This window comes from Ictidomys tridecemlineatus, chromosome 5 (assembly GCF_052094955.1).
Source record: "Ictidomys tridecemlineatus isolate mIctTri1 chromosome 5, mIctTri1.hap1, whole genome shotgun sequence".
Classification (NCBI taxonomy): Eukaryota; Metazoa; Chordata; class Mammalia; order Rodentia; family Sciuridae; genus Ictidomys; species Ictidomys tridecemlineatus.
The window spans coordinates 199,323,882-199,341,525 of NC_135481.1; the positions used below are offsets into that span (position 1 = coordinate 199,323,882).

Genomic DNA, 17,644 nt, shown 5'->3' on the forward strand with positions numbered 1-17,644 from the left:
GCCCGTGCCCAGCCCAGGTGGAGCCAGATGAGAGCCCGGGTCTGGGACACTGCACTTGGTGCGGGGAGGCCCTGGGAGCCAGGAGTCAGAGCCTTGCTGAACCCTGGGACACAGGCGTATGACCACCTGTGTTCGGAAAGCTGAGGGTCAAAGCCCTCTCCTGGCTCAGACCCCAGTTTGCACTGGGAATCTCCGGGACAGCTCGCCCGGCCGGCTGGCCAAGGTTGGGGGAGCAGGAATAAGGTCGGACTAGCCCAAGGCCCCTTCCCATGGCAACATCTGCAGGGGCCTGGCAGGCAGATCCCAGGGGACCACCCAAGACCCCATCAGAGGGCTGTGGGCTCCGGCCAGGGCCACACTAGGCAGCAGGTGCTGAACCAAACGTCCTCCAGGGCTACCTGGCAGAACCCTGCTCTCAGGGCCACTCGGATCAGGCCGCCACCAGGTGTTTACGTACCAGAGTGGCCTACACGGCCTGGGTGCGTCAACAGCAAAACAGGGGTGAAAATGGGGGCTCACACACACAGGCACACACGCGTGCACAGACAGACACACCTGGGCACCCGGGGACCACAGAGACCCACATGTACACAGTCACACACAGACACACACGTGTGCAGAGACAGACACACCTGGGCACATAGCCCTGGGCACCCGGGACCACAGAGACCCACATGTACACAGTCACACACAGACACACACGTGTGCAGAGACAGACACACCTGGGCACACATAGCCCTGGGCACCCGGGACCACAGAGACCTGCATGTACACAGTCACACACAGACACACACGTGTGCAGAGACAGACACACCTGGGCACACATAGCCCTGGGTCCCCAAGGACCACAGAGACCCACATGTACACAGTCACACACAGACACACACGTGTGCAGAGACAGACACACCTGGGCACACATAGCCCTGGGTCCCCAAGGACCACAGAGACCCACATGTACACAGTCACACACAGACACACACGTGTGCAGAGACAGACACACCTGGGCACACATAGCCCTGGGTCCCCAAGGACCACAGAGACCCACATGTACACAGTCACACACAGACACACACGTGTGCAGAGACAGACACACCTGGGCACACATAGCCCTGGGCACCCGGGACCACAGAGACCTGCATGTACACAGTCACACACAGGGACACACGTGTGCCAACATAAGTTCTCCAGGAGAATGGCTGCACTGACCACCCCCTACCCCATGGACGTCCTGAAGACGCAGCCCAAGTGCTCTATGACCACTGTGGCCTCGGAGAAATTGTAGAGCAAGGCCCTCAAGAGCCTACGAGTGGCCATTTCAAAGGCACCAAAGCAGAATCATCTCCCTGTGTGTGGCCAGGGCCTGGTCGCCCTGAAGGACCCTGGGAGGTGAGCCAGGCCACCTGTCACCTGGAGGCAGGCGGTGTCCAGGCTGAGGGTCAGCACAGTCGAGGGCTGCGGAACCCTTTGCGCCTGAGGCTCTCACCCATCAGCCGGGGCAGTACCCTCCTTGGCTGCAGGGGGCGGTGCCGTGGTCCTCTCTCCTGCGGCTCTGCAGGTAGATCGCTGTGAGCGTGGCTGGGAGCACAGCGCGGCGGCTGACTCTGAGTCCCACTGAGGGGAACAGGTCTCGTCGTGCGCACTCCTTGGACATGGCTGACGAGGTCGTCTGGCAGGGGCGCCTGGCAGCTGGTGACGCCACGAGCCTGCGGGAAGGGATTTGCCCACCAGGGGAAGGGTCTCTGTGGGGCATTGCCATGGGAGGAGATGCCAGCTACCAGGTGGGACGGTCAGCATGAGGTGCTCGGGCAAGTCTCATCTGATGCAGAGTGACCAGGCCGGCAGGGCCCTGACCTCCAGTGTGGCCAGGCCCACTAGGCAGGAGGAGATGGACGGAGCCAGGGGGGCGGCTCCGCCGGGCAGACCCATCCTGGGGCCATCTTAGCCTGACAGCTCTCCCCCAGGGTCCCCACGATGGCCCGGGGCCCTGTTGGCCACACGCTGCCTGCAGGGCCCACGGCCACCCAGGGATGGTCGGTCACTGCCAAAGGCCCCTGGTGGTGAGGAGAGAGGCGGGTGGGGACCGTGCTCCTTGCCATCTGCACCTGGCCTCCCTCTGCACACGCGCCACAGTGAGGCCCCTCCATTTCTGCTCCTCCCCGTCCCACCCACACGAGTCACAGGCTTGGACCCTCCTCGGTCCCTGGTGATTTGGGCCCTGAGTTTTCCAGGACAGACAGTGCCTGCAGGACAGGGGACGGCGGCCTGGGCCCAGGAGTGAAGTCCACCCGGCCCACTGCTGCGGCCCACCTGCCCCTTCACGCTCGGTCTCAGGCCATGTTTGGGCTACAGTGACCAGTTGAATAGTTTGGGCAGAGACCGCCTGGCCCACAAGCCAAAATCCGTGACTTCTGGCCTTTACAGGAAACATCTGAGGACCCCGCCCAGGACCCAGGTCCAGCGGTAGGACAGGGTTGGGGTGGGCAAATGATGGACAACGTTGGGGTGACCCCTCACCACGACTCCCCAGCTTCTCAGCCTTGCAGTAGTGGCAGGAACGTGGCCTCCTGAGCCCCCTCAGGGAAGCGAGGCTGAGTGCTGGGCACGGCCTGCCCTGAGGGGGGACTCCCGGCCTGCCCTCTTCCCAGTGTCTGGAAACAAAGCCTGGGCATGTCCCACCCAGAGCCCCCAGCTCACCCCCAAACGCACCGTGGAGAACCCTAGGAGATGGAGCCCTCCCTGTCTGCTGAGGTGAAGAGGAGCCCGTGTGGCCGTGACAGACAAGTGGGGCGCGGCCTCGTGGCCTGCGTGGGGAGGGAGGCTGCCCTGAACTGGGAGAGCACCCTGCAGCCCCTCTGGGCCACGTGCCCCTGGGGCTTCCCGCAGCCAGCGGGGCCTGTGTGGGGCAGTGCCCTGGCTCCTACTGCCCAGGGGACGGGGGACGGGGGAGACCCCATGCCTGGTCATCTTGGGGAGAGACGGGGCCCGGTTTTGTCGGAGTGGGATCCAGCACCCCTGCACCGAGGGCTCTGCGGGACGTGGGTGCCCACTCCCAGCCCTCCCTATCCACCAGCCACCCCAAAGCCTCTTCCGGCCGGAGAGGACACTTGGCTCTGTGTCCACCCTAATCAGATTCACCTCAGCAGGACGGAGGGCTAATTCTATTGAAAGGCACGGAGAGGCTGGGGGAGCCAGATGTCCAGGGGGAGCACAGGGACCAGCTTGGCCAGTGGAAGGCAATTAGACGTTGGGAGGAACAGGATATTTGCTGCCCACACAACTACGTGGCAAGAAAACACTCAAAACTGTGGGGCTGGTGGTTCAGCCGCCAGTGGCCACGGGAGCCAGAGAACCCCAGCCACCAGCCATGGGTGGCCGGAGTGGGCAGCCATATCCCTGTCCTTTTCCAAATGTGTATGTGACATGCACAGTGAAGTCCTGCCTCCCCATCCCAGCTGAGGACTTGGCGCCACTCCGGGAAGCCCTCGGCCAGGTCCCGGCCCTCGTGGCCTGGAGCAGGGAGCCTCAGCAGGGCTCGGTGGTTCAGCTTCTGCACCCCCACGCTGAGTGAGTCACCCCACTTTTAATCCTTCAGACTCAAATTGATGCCCTAGAGTTACAAAATATGGACAGGGCTGGGGCTGCAGCCCAGCGGCCGAGCGCTGCCCTGGCACGTGTGAGGCCTGGCCTCCACCCTTGGCCCCACACAAAAATAAAGGCGTGCTGTCCATCTACAACTGCCAAGAGGTTTAAAGGAAGAGGGAGGGAGGGAGGGAGGGAGGGAGGGAAGGCAGACAAGGCTCAACCTGGCTGGGCGTGGGAGAGGCCGCGGGCACAGGGAGGCCAGGCGCGCTCCTCCACTGGGGGAAAGGGTGGGGCCAGCCTGAGGGTCAGCCTGTCCAGCTGAGAGTGGAGCACCCTAGAGGGACGTGGAGCCCTGGTCGGAGAGACACAGCCGGTGGCAGCTTCCTTCCGGCTGCGGCGTGGGCCAGGGCCGGGACGGAGCCGGCTCCCCACCAGATGGAGCACTGCCCTGGGCTGGGAGGACACTGTCCTGCTGATGCCAAGCGCAGTGTGCGGGCAGCGTCTGTCCACCTTGAAGGTGCTGGGAAGACCCACAGCCATTTTCCGCACAGTGTCAAGGTCTCTGGCCAGCCTCGTCCAGGCCCCACACCCACCCCTCCCGCCGGGGAGGCCCTTCCGAGGGCTGAGGGCTGGGCACAGGTGGAGGAGGCCAGGGCGGTGGGAAAGGCCATCTCCCTAATCTGATTGAGGCCTCTGTGCCGAGCTATGGTCTCCCAGCAGCCAGGCTGGTGCCAGGCCAGCAGCACAGACAGGAGCAGACAGGATGTGGCTCCCGAGGGTTTTCTGTTCTGCCAATTCTCGCTCAGATGGTGGCCGCTGTGGCTCCAGCTCTCGGGAGCCCACGTCCAGGGCCGCCAGCTGTGCGGAGGTGGGGAGGGCCGTCCTGCAGAGGGCCCGGGCTGCTCTCTGCTCCAGCCTGGAGGAAGGCCTGCCAGCTCCCCGCCCCCGCCAGCCAGTCTGCCCTTTGCGAAGGGACCTGTCCATGGTGCTGACCTCCCAAGGCTCCTGGGGCTGGGGCATCTCTAGGCTGGGAGCCCAGGCACTGTGATACCCTGGTCCAGAGATTCCAAACCGGAGGAGGAGGACCGCAGGTGGGTCGGAGGGGGAGGAGGACAGGAGGGAAGCAGGTAGAGGCTGCTGGGCAGGTGCCCAGGAAGGACACCCCGGGAAGAGGATGGGTGTGCCCCTGCAGGCCACAGCAGGGCAGTAACAGCTCTCGCGGGCAGAGCATCTCCTGGGTCCCCAGGAAGGCGGCCGAGGTGGTGGCAGCTTCTACCCCACAGGGTTGACACGTGTCCACTAAGGGGGTCCAGCAGCCACCCCAGTGGTGACCACAGTGTGGTATCAGCATGGACGGAGGTGGACGCTAGGGAATCCAAACATCATTTCCCTATTGAGCCTGGATCTGTGCACCAGAGCTCCGGTGGTGGGGTGGACTGGTTGAAACGGGCCGCAGAGCTGGAAGCTGCCCCTGGACCACAGGGCCCCTGGGTAAGAGGCCGCATCCTCTCCTGCTCCGCCTGACGCTGGCTCGGAGATGCCAGCGGCTTCTGTGAGTGAAGGGTCAGACCCGGGACCCCTTCCTGGAGGCATCCACCAGGCTCCTCCTGGACCCAGGTCTGTGGTCACTGCTGACCGAACAGCAAGGCAGGCTTGATTTGACCTGTCCTGATTGCGAGGCTAGTGTCCACTGAGGTCGTGCGCCCCTGCTGGGCTGAGAATCCCACGACTTTGGCTTCCTGGTCTGGCAGCACAGAGTGTGAGCCGCGGCCCCTCAAATGTCCGCATGGAAACTGGGGCAGCACAGCGTCCCAGGCTGGCCCCTCCTGAGCCACCTAGAACAAGGTCCTTCTTATACCTTCGGTCCTCCCCCTGGACACCCACTCACACAGGACCCTGCCCTCAGGCATCTGTGGCTCTCTGGGCTGCTTTTCTTTCCCTCCCCACCCCCAGTCCTTCTTGGAGGACCAGAACTGGGCAGTCACCTGGACCATCTCACTTCTGGGAGATCCTGGCCTGTGACACCCTGAGCGACCCCTTCCTGCTCTCCAGACACTAGCATCCCACCTCTCAAGTGAGAATAGACCAGCAGCACGTGGACTCCTTCTGCCCAATGTCCTCCCTGTCCAGGAAGGAGTGGTGGCCTGGGAGGCTCTGGTGTGACCACGGGGCTGTTGCTCACCCTGGGGCACCTGTCATAGGAACTGCCTGAGGGGGGCAACCCAGCCACCTCTGCCTCCGTCTGATGTTGTGGAGGCCACCTGGACCGATCGAGCTCCTCTGGCTCCAACTCCACAGGAACCGAGATCCCCGCGGCCACCCTCCCACCCGCTCGACCTGGTGGGCTTCTGCAGAGCCAGGCTGTGTGCCCGGGGGCCACACCTGAGCCTGCACACTGCACCTGCCCAGGCTCACTCTTTCCCAAGCCACAGTCGCAGCCACCTGTCCCACGGTGTGACAGACACAGCTGGCTGGCCAGCCTCAGCGGTGGCCTGTGAGTTCCGCCCAGCTCTGCCACTTGAACCAAGCCTGCACTTGACCCCCCTGGCCTCAGTGTGGTGGAGGAGGAGAACGGGCAGTGCAAGACCCTGGACTTGCCCTGGGTCAGCATGTGGAGGGCACCGAGCTAGCCTGGCAGGGGCTGGCCATCTACTCTTGGGGCCACAGTGTGTCCCAGTCTGACTGTCCCCCTGTGGGAGGCCTCTTGTCCCCCGCTGCCTCTGCAGGGCCCTGAAAACCTCCTGAGCCCTGTCTGGAGCTTCACCCTCACGTAGGAGGTTGCTGAGCCTCGAGGCAGACAGCGGGTGGGACTGTCTCTCCATCTACACGCAAGAGCAAAAGGCCCCGCTGCAAAACAAGCCAGAGTTCCTCGTCTGCAGAGGAGGGCCGATGGCAGTGGACTGCCCACCCCGTGTCGTCTGTGGCTGTGTCAGGTCTCCCACCTGCCTGGGCGCCCCTCCCGTGGCAGGCATGCTGAGGGCGACCTCACGGACCTCAGACCCACACCCCGTCCAGCCGACCCTGAACTCCTCTTTACCATCTAACCCTTTCACTCCACCTCTCTCCTCCCCCCGAAAGTCCCCATGAAGGAGAGGACAGAGGCACTGCTCAGAGCGGCCGGTGCCTGCTCCCCACCCTGAGGCCGCGCCTGCCCCGTGCCAGCACCTGGGACAGCCCTGGTGTGTCGGGGATCAGAGATGCTCTTGGCACTAGAGGGAGTAGTTGTCAGTCTCCCTTTTAGAAAGGAGACCATGAGGCTAGAGTCTACCCAGGACCTGTCCAGGGCCCCAGCTAGGGGCTTCCTGCGGGCTGGGTGCAGTCCACACGGTAAAGGCCGTGAGTGACAAAGCCACAGCTCCTCCCTCACAGGGAGGCCCGCTCCCCCACTGACCGCCCACCCCACTCTGCGCTGCAAGAGACATAAAATCCACCACCTGGGGAGGAAGGACGGCATGTCTGCTCTCCGACAAGATGGCCGCACTGCCAGGAACCCAAGACTCCTCCAGAAAAGTCAGGCCAGAGTTAAAGGATGCACGATGGTGATGTTGCACCACAAAAATCAGTTGTTTCCATGCGCTGACATGAGCCAGCTAGAAAGTCATCGGGAGAGAGTTCCATTTGCAGTACCTACCAAACCAGGTCCCCGGGGGGCAGCGTGACCAGGGAGACAAAGGTCTGCACAGCTGCAAACACAGAGGAGCCGAGAACAGTGGGAAGGGGTCGGGATGGCAGGAATCCCGCTGCTAAGTGCCCAGGCAACCTTTAGATCAGGGCCAATCCTCCCAAACTCCCACTGACGGTTTTCACAGAGATGAAGAAACGACCCTTGGAGGCCCCGAACCGCCCACGTAGCCTGGAGGAGGAGCAGAGCCGAGGCCCCTCGGCCCTCATCGCAGACCACGCCACAGAGCGGCTGAGTGGCACAGCGTGGCGCTGGCACAGAACCAGCCCACACAGGAGAGACGGAGAGCTCGGGGACCCAGCCCCACGCGTGTGGTCGGCGGACAGAGAGGTGGGCAGCAAGGCACGACGGCCAGGTCCCCGCGGTCAGTGGTGCTGGGAAGACAGGTGTCCATGTGCAGAAGAACAGGGTCCACCGTCTGTCTCGCCACATGGGAAAGAACTTGCAGCTGGTCACAGAGCTGAGCGTGAGGCCCGGAGCCAGGCGCGAGTCCCCAGCACCGGTCCTGGTTTCTGGGCTATGTCACCAAGAACATAACAGACAAAAGCAAAAATAAATAAGAACACCTAAAATTCAAAAGTTTCTGCACAGCACAGGAAGGACTGCAGTGGAAGGCGTGTGCCGCCCGGGAGGAGACGCAGGCAGGCTGTGGATCTGTCGAGGTGACCTCCAAACAGGCAAGGACACCGTACCACTCCTCAGCCAAGAGCCAGCGTGGTGAGGACTCCGGAGGCCATGCTCCGTGAGGACACCAGATGGCCAGCAGGTAGGAGGAAAGGCAGCCGGCAAATACACCAGGCAAATGCAGACCAAAAGCACAGCAAGACGTGACTCACAGTGAGGGCGTGGAACAGGTGGCCGCCCCGGGAGTGTGCAGAGGGGAGTGCCACCACAGTGCTAGTACAAAGGTATATTGTACCGCCTTCAGGGAAAGCAACACGGGGTTCCTTAGGAGCTTAGAACAGAATCTAGGACCCAGTGGTCTCACTGTCGAGTAGCTATCCACTTGTGGCAGGGACGTCCACCCCTGTGCTCACCGCAGCCAAGACGTGGGGTGATGGTGAGAAAAGGTGGAACACTACTCAGCCCTAAAAAAGAAGGAGATGCTGCCACTTGGGGCAATGTGGGTAAATCTGGAGGAGATGACACTAAGTGACAGAAGCCGACATGGCAAGAAGGAGACTGCGTGACCGAACTTGAAAAGTCGTCTCAGAAACGTGTAGGATGGCAGCTACCGGGGGCTGGGGCTGTGTCACGGGTCTGTTGGTCCAAGCTCTCAGGGTTGCAAGGTGCATGCATCTGGGATTGTGCACACTGGCTAAGAGAGCCGGTCCGGTGGCCTGATCACAGAAAGGGGATGACGGCCTGCCGTGGCGGGTAATTGGCTTGACGGTGGTGACCGATTCACAGACACAAATGTCAAAATGTACCCTGAATACAGACAGCGGTCGTTGGCCCCCACTAACAGTCAGGGAGCCTGGCAGAGGGGCGGGAAATGCCAGGGGAGACATCCGGGTGCGTGTGATCGTTTCTGTCTTCTTTCCACCTGGCCTTTCTTGGTGCTGGATCACTGAGCGGGGCACAAGTTCCAGGAAATAAGTCAACCTGTCTTCAGCAGGGAGAGGAGGACTCATTCTGTCCAAGAAACAAGTCTAGGGGTAACAGCTGCAGGCACAGTGGGATCCAGGGGCTCCCAGGTGTCCCGAGTGGTTTTCGCTCCCCAGTGCCGGCTTCATTCCTAGGCACTTCTCCCCAGCGGCTGCAAGATGGAGTCTGCAGCCACAGGTGCTGTTTCCAGTTCATTGAGCCCAGGGCAAAGCCTGTGTCCTGCATCAGACTAATGTGCTCGGTGCTGAGATGACAGCGCCGTGGTCACTTGACTGATGAGGGCCAGACCAGGGCTTCGGAAACGTGCTGGTGGCCTTTCCCTATGGGCAGTGGGCAGCTCCCCAGGAAAGGAGACAGAAAGAGCCAGGGCCCTGTGGCCCAGTACCGCCGTCATGTTAGTGTCCTGTTGCCTGGGGACCAGGATAGGGACCGGACGCATGCAGGAGGGAGGCAGCTCCCTAGGCTCCAGAGCCCCCTGGCGCAGAGCAGGACTGTCCACACACCAGGTCAGAAGGTCACTCCCCACACCCCAGCAGCTTGTCCCCTTTAGGCACAGCTTGAGCCAACGGGCCCAGGTGAGCTCAGGCCTCCTCTCCCTGAAGGCGCCAAGCCCTCCTGAGTGGGGTCTGGAGCTGCCGGGGGGGACAGGGCCTTCAGGGTTGCTTTGGCCAATGCACAAGAGGCCCAGAGAGCGAACCTGTCCATGATCTAGAAACTTCCAGCATTTCTGGGCAGCTGTTCTGGGTCTCCATGTTCCCTTCCCTCCTTCACAGGTCGTGGCCATGATTGTCCTCCACAAAGGGCACCAGGCCCGGCACTGAGGCCACTGCTGGGGCACGCCCACTGGTGTGCTCTGTTCCCGTGCCGACTGGCGCCTCCGGTTCAGGAGGTGGCATGGCACTCCCCTCTCTGGACAGGCCTGGCCACTAGTTAAACAGGTGCCTGCATCAAATCCAGGTCCTGCCACCTCTGGGCCGGTGGCCCAGGCTGGTGCTTGGTCTCTGGGACTCGGTGTTCCCAGGGGGGGGTTGGAGGTGTGGATGGGGCCAGGTGCGGGGAAGAAGGGCTGAGGCTTCCAGCCTGAGAGGCAGCGGGTGGGGTGACGGTCCACCTAGGGTGACGTGAGCGGTCAGTGCACAGGGTGGGACCTGTCTCCGTGGAGCAGCTACATAAGTGGGGCTGCAGCTGTGGACATGACCTGCCCAGACCTGGGAGCCAGGTCAGGTGGGGAGGGCTGGGGACAGTGACAGGGAGTCGGCTCGGGGCTGGGGGTCGCGGCACTGGGGGCCAGGCCGCCTGGCCTGTGTGGGTGGAGCGCCTCCCGCTGCAGGCCCGGCTGGCCTCCTGCCCAGGCTGACGCCCTCCCTTGCTCCCTGCAGATCAACACCTTCATGTCCTTCGTGTTCCCCATGGTGGTCATCTCGGTCCTGAACACCGTCATCGCCAACAAGCTGACCATCATGGTGCGCCAGGCCGCCGAGCAGGGCCGGGTGAGCACGGTGGGCGCCCAGCACAGCACCTTCAGCCTGTCCGTCGAGCCCGGCAGGATCCAGGCCCTGCGGCACGGCGTCCGGGTCCTACGTAGGTGACCGTGGGCCCTGGGGTGGGGCCAGTGCCGTGGGACCCAGAGTGGAGCAGGGCTCGAGGACAGGGGACAGAAGCCAGGGCGGACGCCTGGCCGGGTGCTCTCCCTGCCTTCTCTCCTTGGCGCCTCACCAGCCTGTGGGGCGGGCCTCTTGCTCACAGGCAAGAGGGCAGCAGAGGTGGAGGCCAGCCCTGCGCGCTGGGGACAGGGGCTCTGGGGACCCAAGTTGTGCCCTGGCACCTTCAGACAGCGATGAGCCGGAAGAAGGAAACACAGCCAGTGCGGAGGCCCCGGGGCGGGGTTCTGGGCGGAGGGCGGGCTGCGTCCTGCTCCCTGCACCTCGGGTGACTCCAGGTGTGAGGCGAAGGAGTCCGGGAGGACTCTCATTCCAGGTGCCTGGACCGCATTTCCGTTTGCCAAACCCAAACCTCAGCTCCTTCCTGGGCCCGGGCCCTCAGATTTGTTCTGGGGTGAGGCCAGGTCTCCGGGGACTTGCCCTGTTGAGTCCCAAGTGCGGCCACTGCCTTGCGGGCAGGGAACCTAAAGGCCAGCCCTGCAGCTCCACAGCCCAGAGCCTCCCGCCCAGGAGCTGGGGCAGGGCTCACGAGGGGGCAGCGGCCACCCTGGGCCCAGGCTATGCCCAGAGGTAGCACCTGTGGAGAGGACTTTTCCAAACGCTGTCCTCTGGCAGGCACTGCCCCCACCTCAGTCTCCCGGTCACTGAAGCAGAGTGACGGGGACCTGGTCCTGAGGAGGGGTCTGAGGGCTGCCGTCAGAGGAGCCCCGGCTGGAGCAGCAAGGGGCACCCGGTCCCAGCAGAGCCGCCCTGGGGATGTCGCTGGTGGCCATCCCATCAGTGCCCTGCAGGTAGCCCACGGTGGTCTCCAGCTCGTCCTTCTTTTGCAAGGCTGTTCTTGCTCCTCAGGGTCCTTTGAGATTCCTCCTGGATGTCAGGACTGGACTTGATGGGATCGCGGTGAGCCGACAGCTCGCTCTGGTAGCCCGGGCAGCTTAGGGACATGTCCCCCTCTATGTGCTTGGGACGTCTTCCTGCATCTCTGAGGCCCCGGTCTGTCCCTCAGGCGCTGTGGTCATCGCCTTTGTGGTCTGCTGGCTGCCTTACCACGTGCGGCGCCTCATGTTCTGCTACATCTCTGATGAGCAGTGGACCCCGTGAGTGCTTGGGCCCCGAGTGGACACCCCCAGGGCAGGTGGAGTGGGCAGCACAGGGCAGGGCTGGGCTGGGCAGGAGAGGCTGTGGAGGGGGTCAGGCAGAGGGGCAGCGGACCCTAAGAATCCTGCCACGTTTACATTAGGTCTCAAGGGGTAGCTGTTGGGCCACCACAACCTGGGCTGCACCCAGGGACCCAATGGAGTCACACTCGGGGCTATGACTTGTCACAGCTAATAACTGTGGACACAGGAGCAGGAATCAGGGGGAGGAAGACACGCTTAGCTCTCCAGAGGCCAGTCACCTGGGAAACCTGCAGGCATCCCGGCACCTGGGTTCTCCCGGGGACTGGTCACGGAGGCACACGAGGTGCCCGCTATCTGGCAGGCAGCAGCGTTCTGGGCTCCAGAATGGAAGAGAAGGTGCGTGGCATACTCCCTGCGTGTACAGAGAGTTAAGGTGCAGGCCTCCCACCCGGCGGTGGTGAGGTCCTGAGCCACACACCCGCCAGCAGGCCTTTCTGAGGCCACCGCCACGGCTGCAGCGTACACTGTCCCATGCACGTCAGGGCTGCCAGGTCCGCTGGTGACAGGTCCTTCAGCCTGATGGGCACCCCTGGGTCAGCATGCCTGGGGCGGGACAGAGCAGGGAGGAGAGGGCAGGCCCGGGAAAGGCTGCTGAAACTCCCACCCGGCGGGGAGTGAGACGCCCTGGGGGGGCGGGCGAGCTGAGGTGAGCCGTGCTGGCCAGGCTGCAAGTTAGGCCGGGGGTCAGCCAGGCCTTGGGTGCTGGGCTACAGGACAGTCCAGGTGGGCTGCAGGAGAGGTGAGGGCCAGGATAAACGGAGCCCTCCTGAAGAGGCCAGGTCCAGGCAAGAGTGCAGGAGCCAGGCCCAGGCCTATTACCAGGCGTCCATGCAGAACAGCGCAGCTGCGCTGGCCACGCCTTGCCTGCGGGCGGCAGGGTCTGAGCGCCTCTCACCCCCAGGTTCCTCTACGACTTCTACCACTACTTCTTCATGCTGACCAACGCACTCTTCTACGTCAGCTCCACCATCAACCCCATCCTCTACAACCTGGTCTCCGCCAACTTCCGTGAGATCTTCCTGTCCACCCTGGCCTGCCTCTGTCCCACATGGCGGTGCGGGAGGAAGAGGCCCGCCTTCTCCAGGAAGCCCAACAGTGTGTCCAGCAACCACGCCTACTCCAGCAGCGCCACCCGGGAGACGCTGTACTAGGGTCCAGCGGGAGCTTCGAGGCCTAAGGAGGCTGGGAGCAGGCGGCAGCCCCACCCAGGGCCTCCAGGGTCCGGCCAGCGGCCAGCTCGCCTGGGCCTGGGCCCAGCACCCCCACCACAGAGGCTTCTTTCCCCCACCCTGTCCCCGCTTCTTCATCCCCTGCCTTTAAAAGCCAGATGGAGATTTTGTTCACCTCCCAGATCCAAAATCAGCCTTTCACTGGGCAGCCAGTGCTCAGTGGGGGGCAGCTTCTTTGTCCCCAGGCTAATGGATGGCCAGAAAGGACATGAAAGGAGCCCCCGGGGCTGGCCTGGGCAGCTGGGCTGTGTCTCCCCAGGGCGCTTCAGTGCCCGCACTAGGTCTCACCACAGGACCCCAGCCACCGCCCACCCCAGGGGTGGACAGCCAGGAGAGGCCACCGCCCACCCCAGGGGTGGACAGCCAGGAGAGGCCACCCAGCCCGTCATGGGCTCCATCCTGGCCTCCCTCTGCCTCTGGTTCAGGGTGAGTCCAGTTCAAGGTCCAGTAAGTGCCACAGCCTGGGCCTCACACCCAGACCCTGATACTCTCCTTCAGGCCTGGGGACCATGCTGGATGTGAGGGGACCCCTCTACTTGCCCTCACCCTGGTGACCACAGAGGAAGCTCAGGCTCCAACTGATACGTTCATAAAGAGCCAGCCTGGACGCTCCAGCCCAGGGCCTCCCTCCTGCTGGCCCGACCTTTCCCTGGGGGCCCTGCAGGGACATCCTGCAGGAGGGGCCGAGACCCCACAGGTGCAGAGGGAACCGCAGATCGGGGTGTCTGCCTCCCCCAGGTGTCCTGGGTCATTCAGCGCACTCTCAGCCTTGAGTCTCGGACTGAGCGGGCTGAGGACTGGCAGGCAGCAGCCTGGGATGGCGTTGGGGCCAGGGGGTGGCCTAAGCAGTGGGAGGGCATGGGCCAGGGCTGCTGGGACCATGTCCTGTGACAGGTGCCAGGTGCCCAGGGCTGGCCGCAGGTCAGGAGCCCGCTCCAGGCACCCTGCTGGCCAGCAGCCCGCGGCTGAGACACGGGTTCATCTGTCACCAGCTGCCAGGCAGCAGCCCTGGCCCCAGGCTCTGGCGCCTGGAAGAGCCTGCCAGCGGGCGCCTCCCTGGTCTCTAGGAGCCGTCTCCAAACAGGACAGAACCTGCCCAGGCCCCTGCCGAGAAGGTTCTGAGCCCCTGAGACAGATCCCAAGATGAGCTGCCTGGACCAGCGGGTGCCAAGTGCCAGGAAGCAAGACTGAGCCCGTTTAAAAGTAGCTTCTGCCGTCTTGGGTCCCCTGGCCCAGGAGGGGAACAGTGGGTGGCAAACAGGCTGCAAAGCAGCACTGTCCTGGGACACAGGGATCCTACTGTGGCCACCCGGTTCAGGCCACTCTGCTATCAACTGGAGTGCTCTTTGGACCCCACAAAATCCCTCTGTAAGCCACATGACCTTTCAGGTCACCAAGGGCAGGCCTAGGCAAGTCAGGCCCATCTGCTCCTTCACCCCAGTGCCCACCACAGGGTCTGCCGTGCCCACTCGGGGGTTCTGGAGGCCAGGGCAGCACCACCCTCAGCAGCGGTGGGTGAGGCTGGGCGCTGGCACCAGACGTCTGAGCACTCACACAGTCCACCCAGAGGCCCCTCCCGGACTCCAGGTGTTGGCATGACTCCTCTGAGCCTCAGACTCCCGTCCAGGAGCAGGCCTGGCCATCCCACCTCAGACTGCCGGGACTGTCCTGGAGGCAGGAGGACACACCCTGAGATCAGGCCCAGTCCACCAGAGCACTGGAGGCAGGTCTGCCTGGAGGGTCTGGGCTGTGACCAGTGTCTGGCTAGGCCATCGTCGCAGTCCTGAGTGCTGAACGTGGTGGGCACGTGTCCATGCAGGGCCACACGCGCCATGACACTGATGGGATCCCAGCCCTGCGTGCTGTGGGCATGTCTCCCACAGAGACCAGAGTCCCATGAGCCCAGTGTTGATGGCAAAACCCACTGTGTAACTCCAGTGTCCCTCGGAATGTCCCCACCCCACCACTCTGCAGTTGAAGAAGCCCCCATATCTCAATAAAGGACCCTGTGGACCCCAGGTTGGACTTTTCTGTTCAGGGCCTCCGCGCACATCCCCTCTCTCTCTCACTCGTTCCCACGGCGGTGGCACGGGCAGAGTCCTGCTTGGCATTCTTTTTTTTTTTTTTTAAAGTAAGTGGTGATTTTTTTAAAATATCATTTTTATTGTTGTTTATTTTTTATGTGGTGATGGGGATTGAACTCAGGACCTCATGCATGCTGGGCAGGCACTTTACCACTGAGCTATCTCTCCAGCCCCTGCTTGGCACTCTCACCAAGATGCGTGGGCTGAGGACTCGGCTGGGGACCTGCCAGGGTGAGCACAGAGCCCCCCGCCCCCTCCCCAGCTCCTGAGCAGCCTCCACTGTTCTCTGCAGAAATTCTCCGCGCACAGCCAACAAAGTGCCTTCTAGAACTCTGGTTACGTGTTTTAAAGTAGAATTACTGGGTCTGGGGGTGTAGGTGAGGGAAGAGCCTTTGCCCAGCAGGCTCTGGGCTTGATCCCCAACACCACAAAAAAAAAATGGGTGAAATATAACAAACCCCTGGGTTTGGCAAGTAGGATTCTCCTTAAAATAAGACGCTGGGCACAGACAGGAGCAAGGCCAAGGTCTGGCCGGACCCCACAAACCGTGCAGCTCAGCCCAACAGCTGTGCTCTGACCAGAGCGACAGCAGAAGACCCCTGACGGGAGGCCCACCGAAACCCGCCAGCTCCCCTGCCTCCAGGACCTGGCGCTGACTGTCACCTGGCCTCGCTGCCGGCCCATGGTCTGCTTTCCCTCACCAGGTTCTCTGCCCAGCGCAGGAGCCCCCATGACCTTTGACCTGCCAGGTCTCTGCTCCATCCCAGTCTGCAGGGAGCCAGGAAGGAGTGGCTTCTCCTGAGCGTGGGCCGTGCACCGGGGACAGAGGGGCATGGGTCCTGTCCACCTGCATGAGTCCCCAGTGGTTCAGGTAGCCACACTCACACATGCTCATTCACACTCATACACACTCACACACATGCTCATACATGTTCACACACACTCACACACACTCAGACACACTTGCGTCCCCCAGGCCCACAGATGGAGACAGGGCCTTGTCCACAGCCAAGTGCTGCCTTCTGTGGGGCAGCAAGGAAGTCGTCCGGACTGCAGGCCTCCAGGACTCCTTTGCCCAGTGTCCCTGGTGGTCGGGGGACTGGTCAGCACCAGAACCACAGGAGCCTGCTGAAGGTCTCTGCAGTGGGGAGCACCACCCTTAGCTCCCCAGCCCCCCCACCTTCATCTAACACCCACTCCCCAGCCAGGGGCTCCTGGGGCAGGTGCCCTCAAAGGGGGCCCGGCCCTTTCCTGAGGGGCAGAGCCAGAACCGTGAGGCTCCAGAGCTCTGTGCAAAGGCCCTCATCCCACTCGCTCAGAGGCCTGGGGAGCTGGCCCCCACACTGACCTCAGAGGCACGCTGACCAGTGTCAGGGGAATGAGACTCACGGCAAAATTCCAGCCGGTCATGAGAGGGAGGTTGAGGGACAGAGGGCAGGCAGCCCTGACCCCGACCACCCTCCAGGCCAGCCACCAAGGTGAGAGCCCTGGCCGAGCCTCCCACCCTGCAGGTCTCCTGAACTCAGCCCTGTTCCAGGACCCGGACAGAGGAGTGGGCGGGCTCACACCATTGCTAGGCAACGGGACGGGCTTGGGAGAGAATCCCTAGTCTTGAACGCACTGGAAGGAAACATAACACAGCCCCTCCCCTCCCTCACGGCTCCCTGCAATTACGATCTGAACCCAGTTCTTACCAGAACACCATGGAAACCACGTCCAGGCTGGACTGATGAAAGGAACACCACCCATCAGAGAGAGCCCGCCAAGGCGGGGCAGGGGGCGAGGCAGGGGCCAGCGGGGTGGACAGCAGACAGCACCAGGTGGGCAGGAGGCCGTCCAGCACCTGCCCTCCCAGGGCCTCCCAGCACACACAGGCACAGCATGCAGAGGATGATTGTACACTCGCTACGCCCGCACAGCACGAGTGTGACACTAGTGCACAATCTCCTGTGGACACAAGGGGGACGTGGAGTGCAGGTGAGCGTCACATGCTCGTATGCACATGCCAGGGCACACTCACACACCATGAGCACATGACCTGCACGCACACGCCGGCCCTCTCACCCACGGGGCCTTGCTGCCTGGGCTGCCTGGCCTGGCTAGTGAGGTGGGCAGCAGAACCACCGGAGCCCAGGAAAGCCCGGCTGGGCCCAGAAGCCCTTAGTTACTCGGGCCTGGGGCAGGACCTTGCTCAGCCACCCTGTCCTCCCCCACAGCTGCTGAGCACCAGTCAGCAGTTGGAGGAGGCTCTTGGGGAGGAAGGCAAGAACCCCCAGCTCCAGCACACACAGGACCCCAGGGGAACGCACGGCCCTCTGCATAGGTCCTCGCCCGGCCTCCTCCTCTGCTGAGGGTGATCACCCAGTGGGGCAGCAGCCTTGCCCTGCACGGGCCCTGCTCCCTCCCCTGCCCTACCCACGCTCTTCCTGGGGTCATCTCAGGCACCTGACATTCAACCCTGTTTCAGTCTCTCCGCCAGAGAGAAAGAGACCAGGGCGTCCCAACCAGCCATAGGAGGTGGCCACATGAGGACAGGAGCCCAGACACCAGATCCCAGCCTAGACTCCGGCATGGGTGGAGACTGAGGGGGATGGGAGAGAGCAAGGGGAGGACACGC

At 63.0% G+C, this 17,644-nt stretch overlaps 1 protein-coding gene across 1 annotated transcript in view; it reads left to right on the forward strand.

Annotated features, from left to right (window-relative positions):
• The window catches only part of Ntsr1 (neurotensin receptor 1), a 34,908-nt gene extending 19,947 nt beyond the window's left edge, over window positions 1-14,961 (forward strand). Inside the window, exons 2-4 of the mRNA XM_005325312.4 lie at window positions 10,252-10,453; window positions 11,540-11,630; window positions 12,616-14,961. Of these exons, the coding sequence (XP_005325369.2) occupies window positions 10,252-10,453; window positions 11,540-11,630; window positions 12,616-12,865 (543 nt within the window). The 3' untranslated portion in view covers window positions 12,866-14,961. The remainder of the gene's footprint in view (window positions 1-10,251; window positions 10,454-11,539; window positions 11,631-12,615) is intronic.
• The last annotated feature ends 2,683 nt before the right edge of the window (window positions 14,962-17,644 follow it).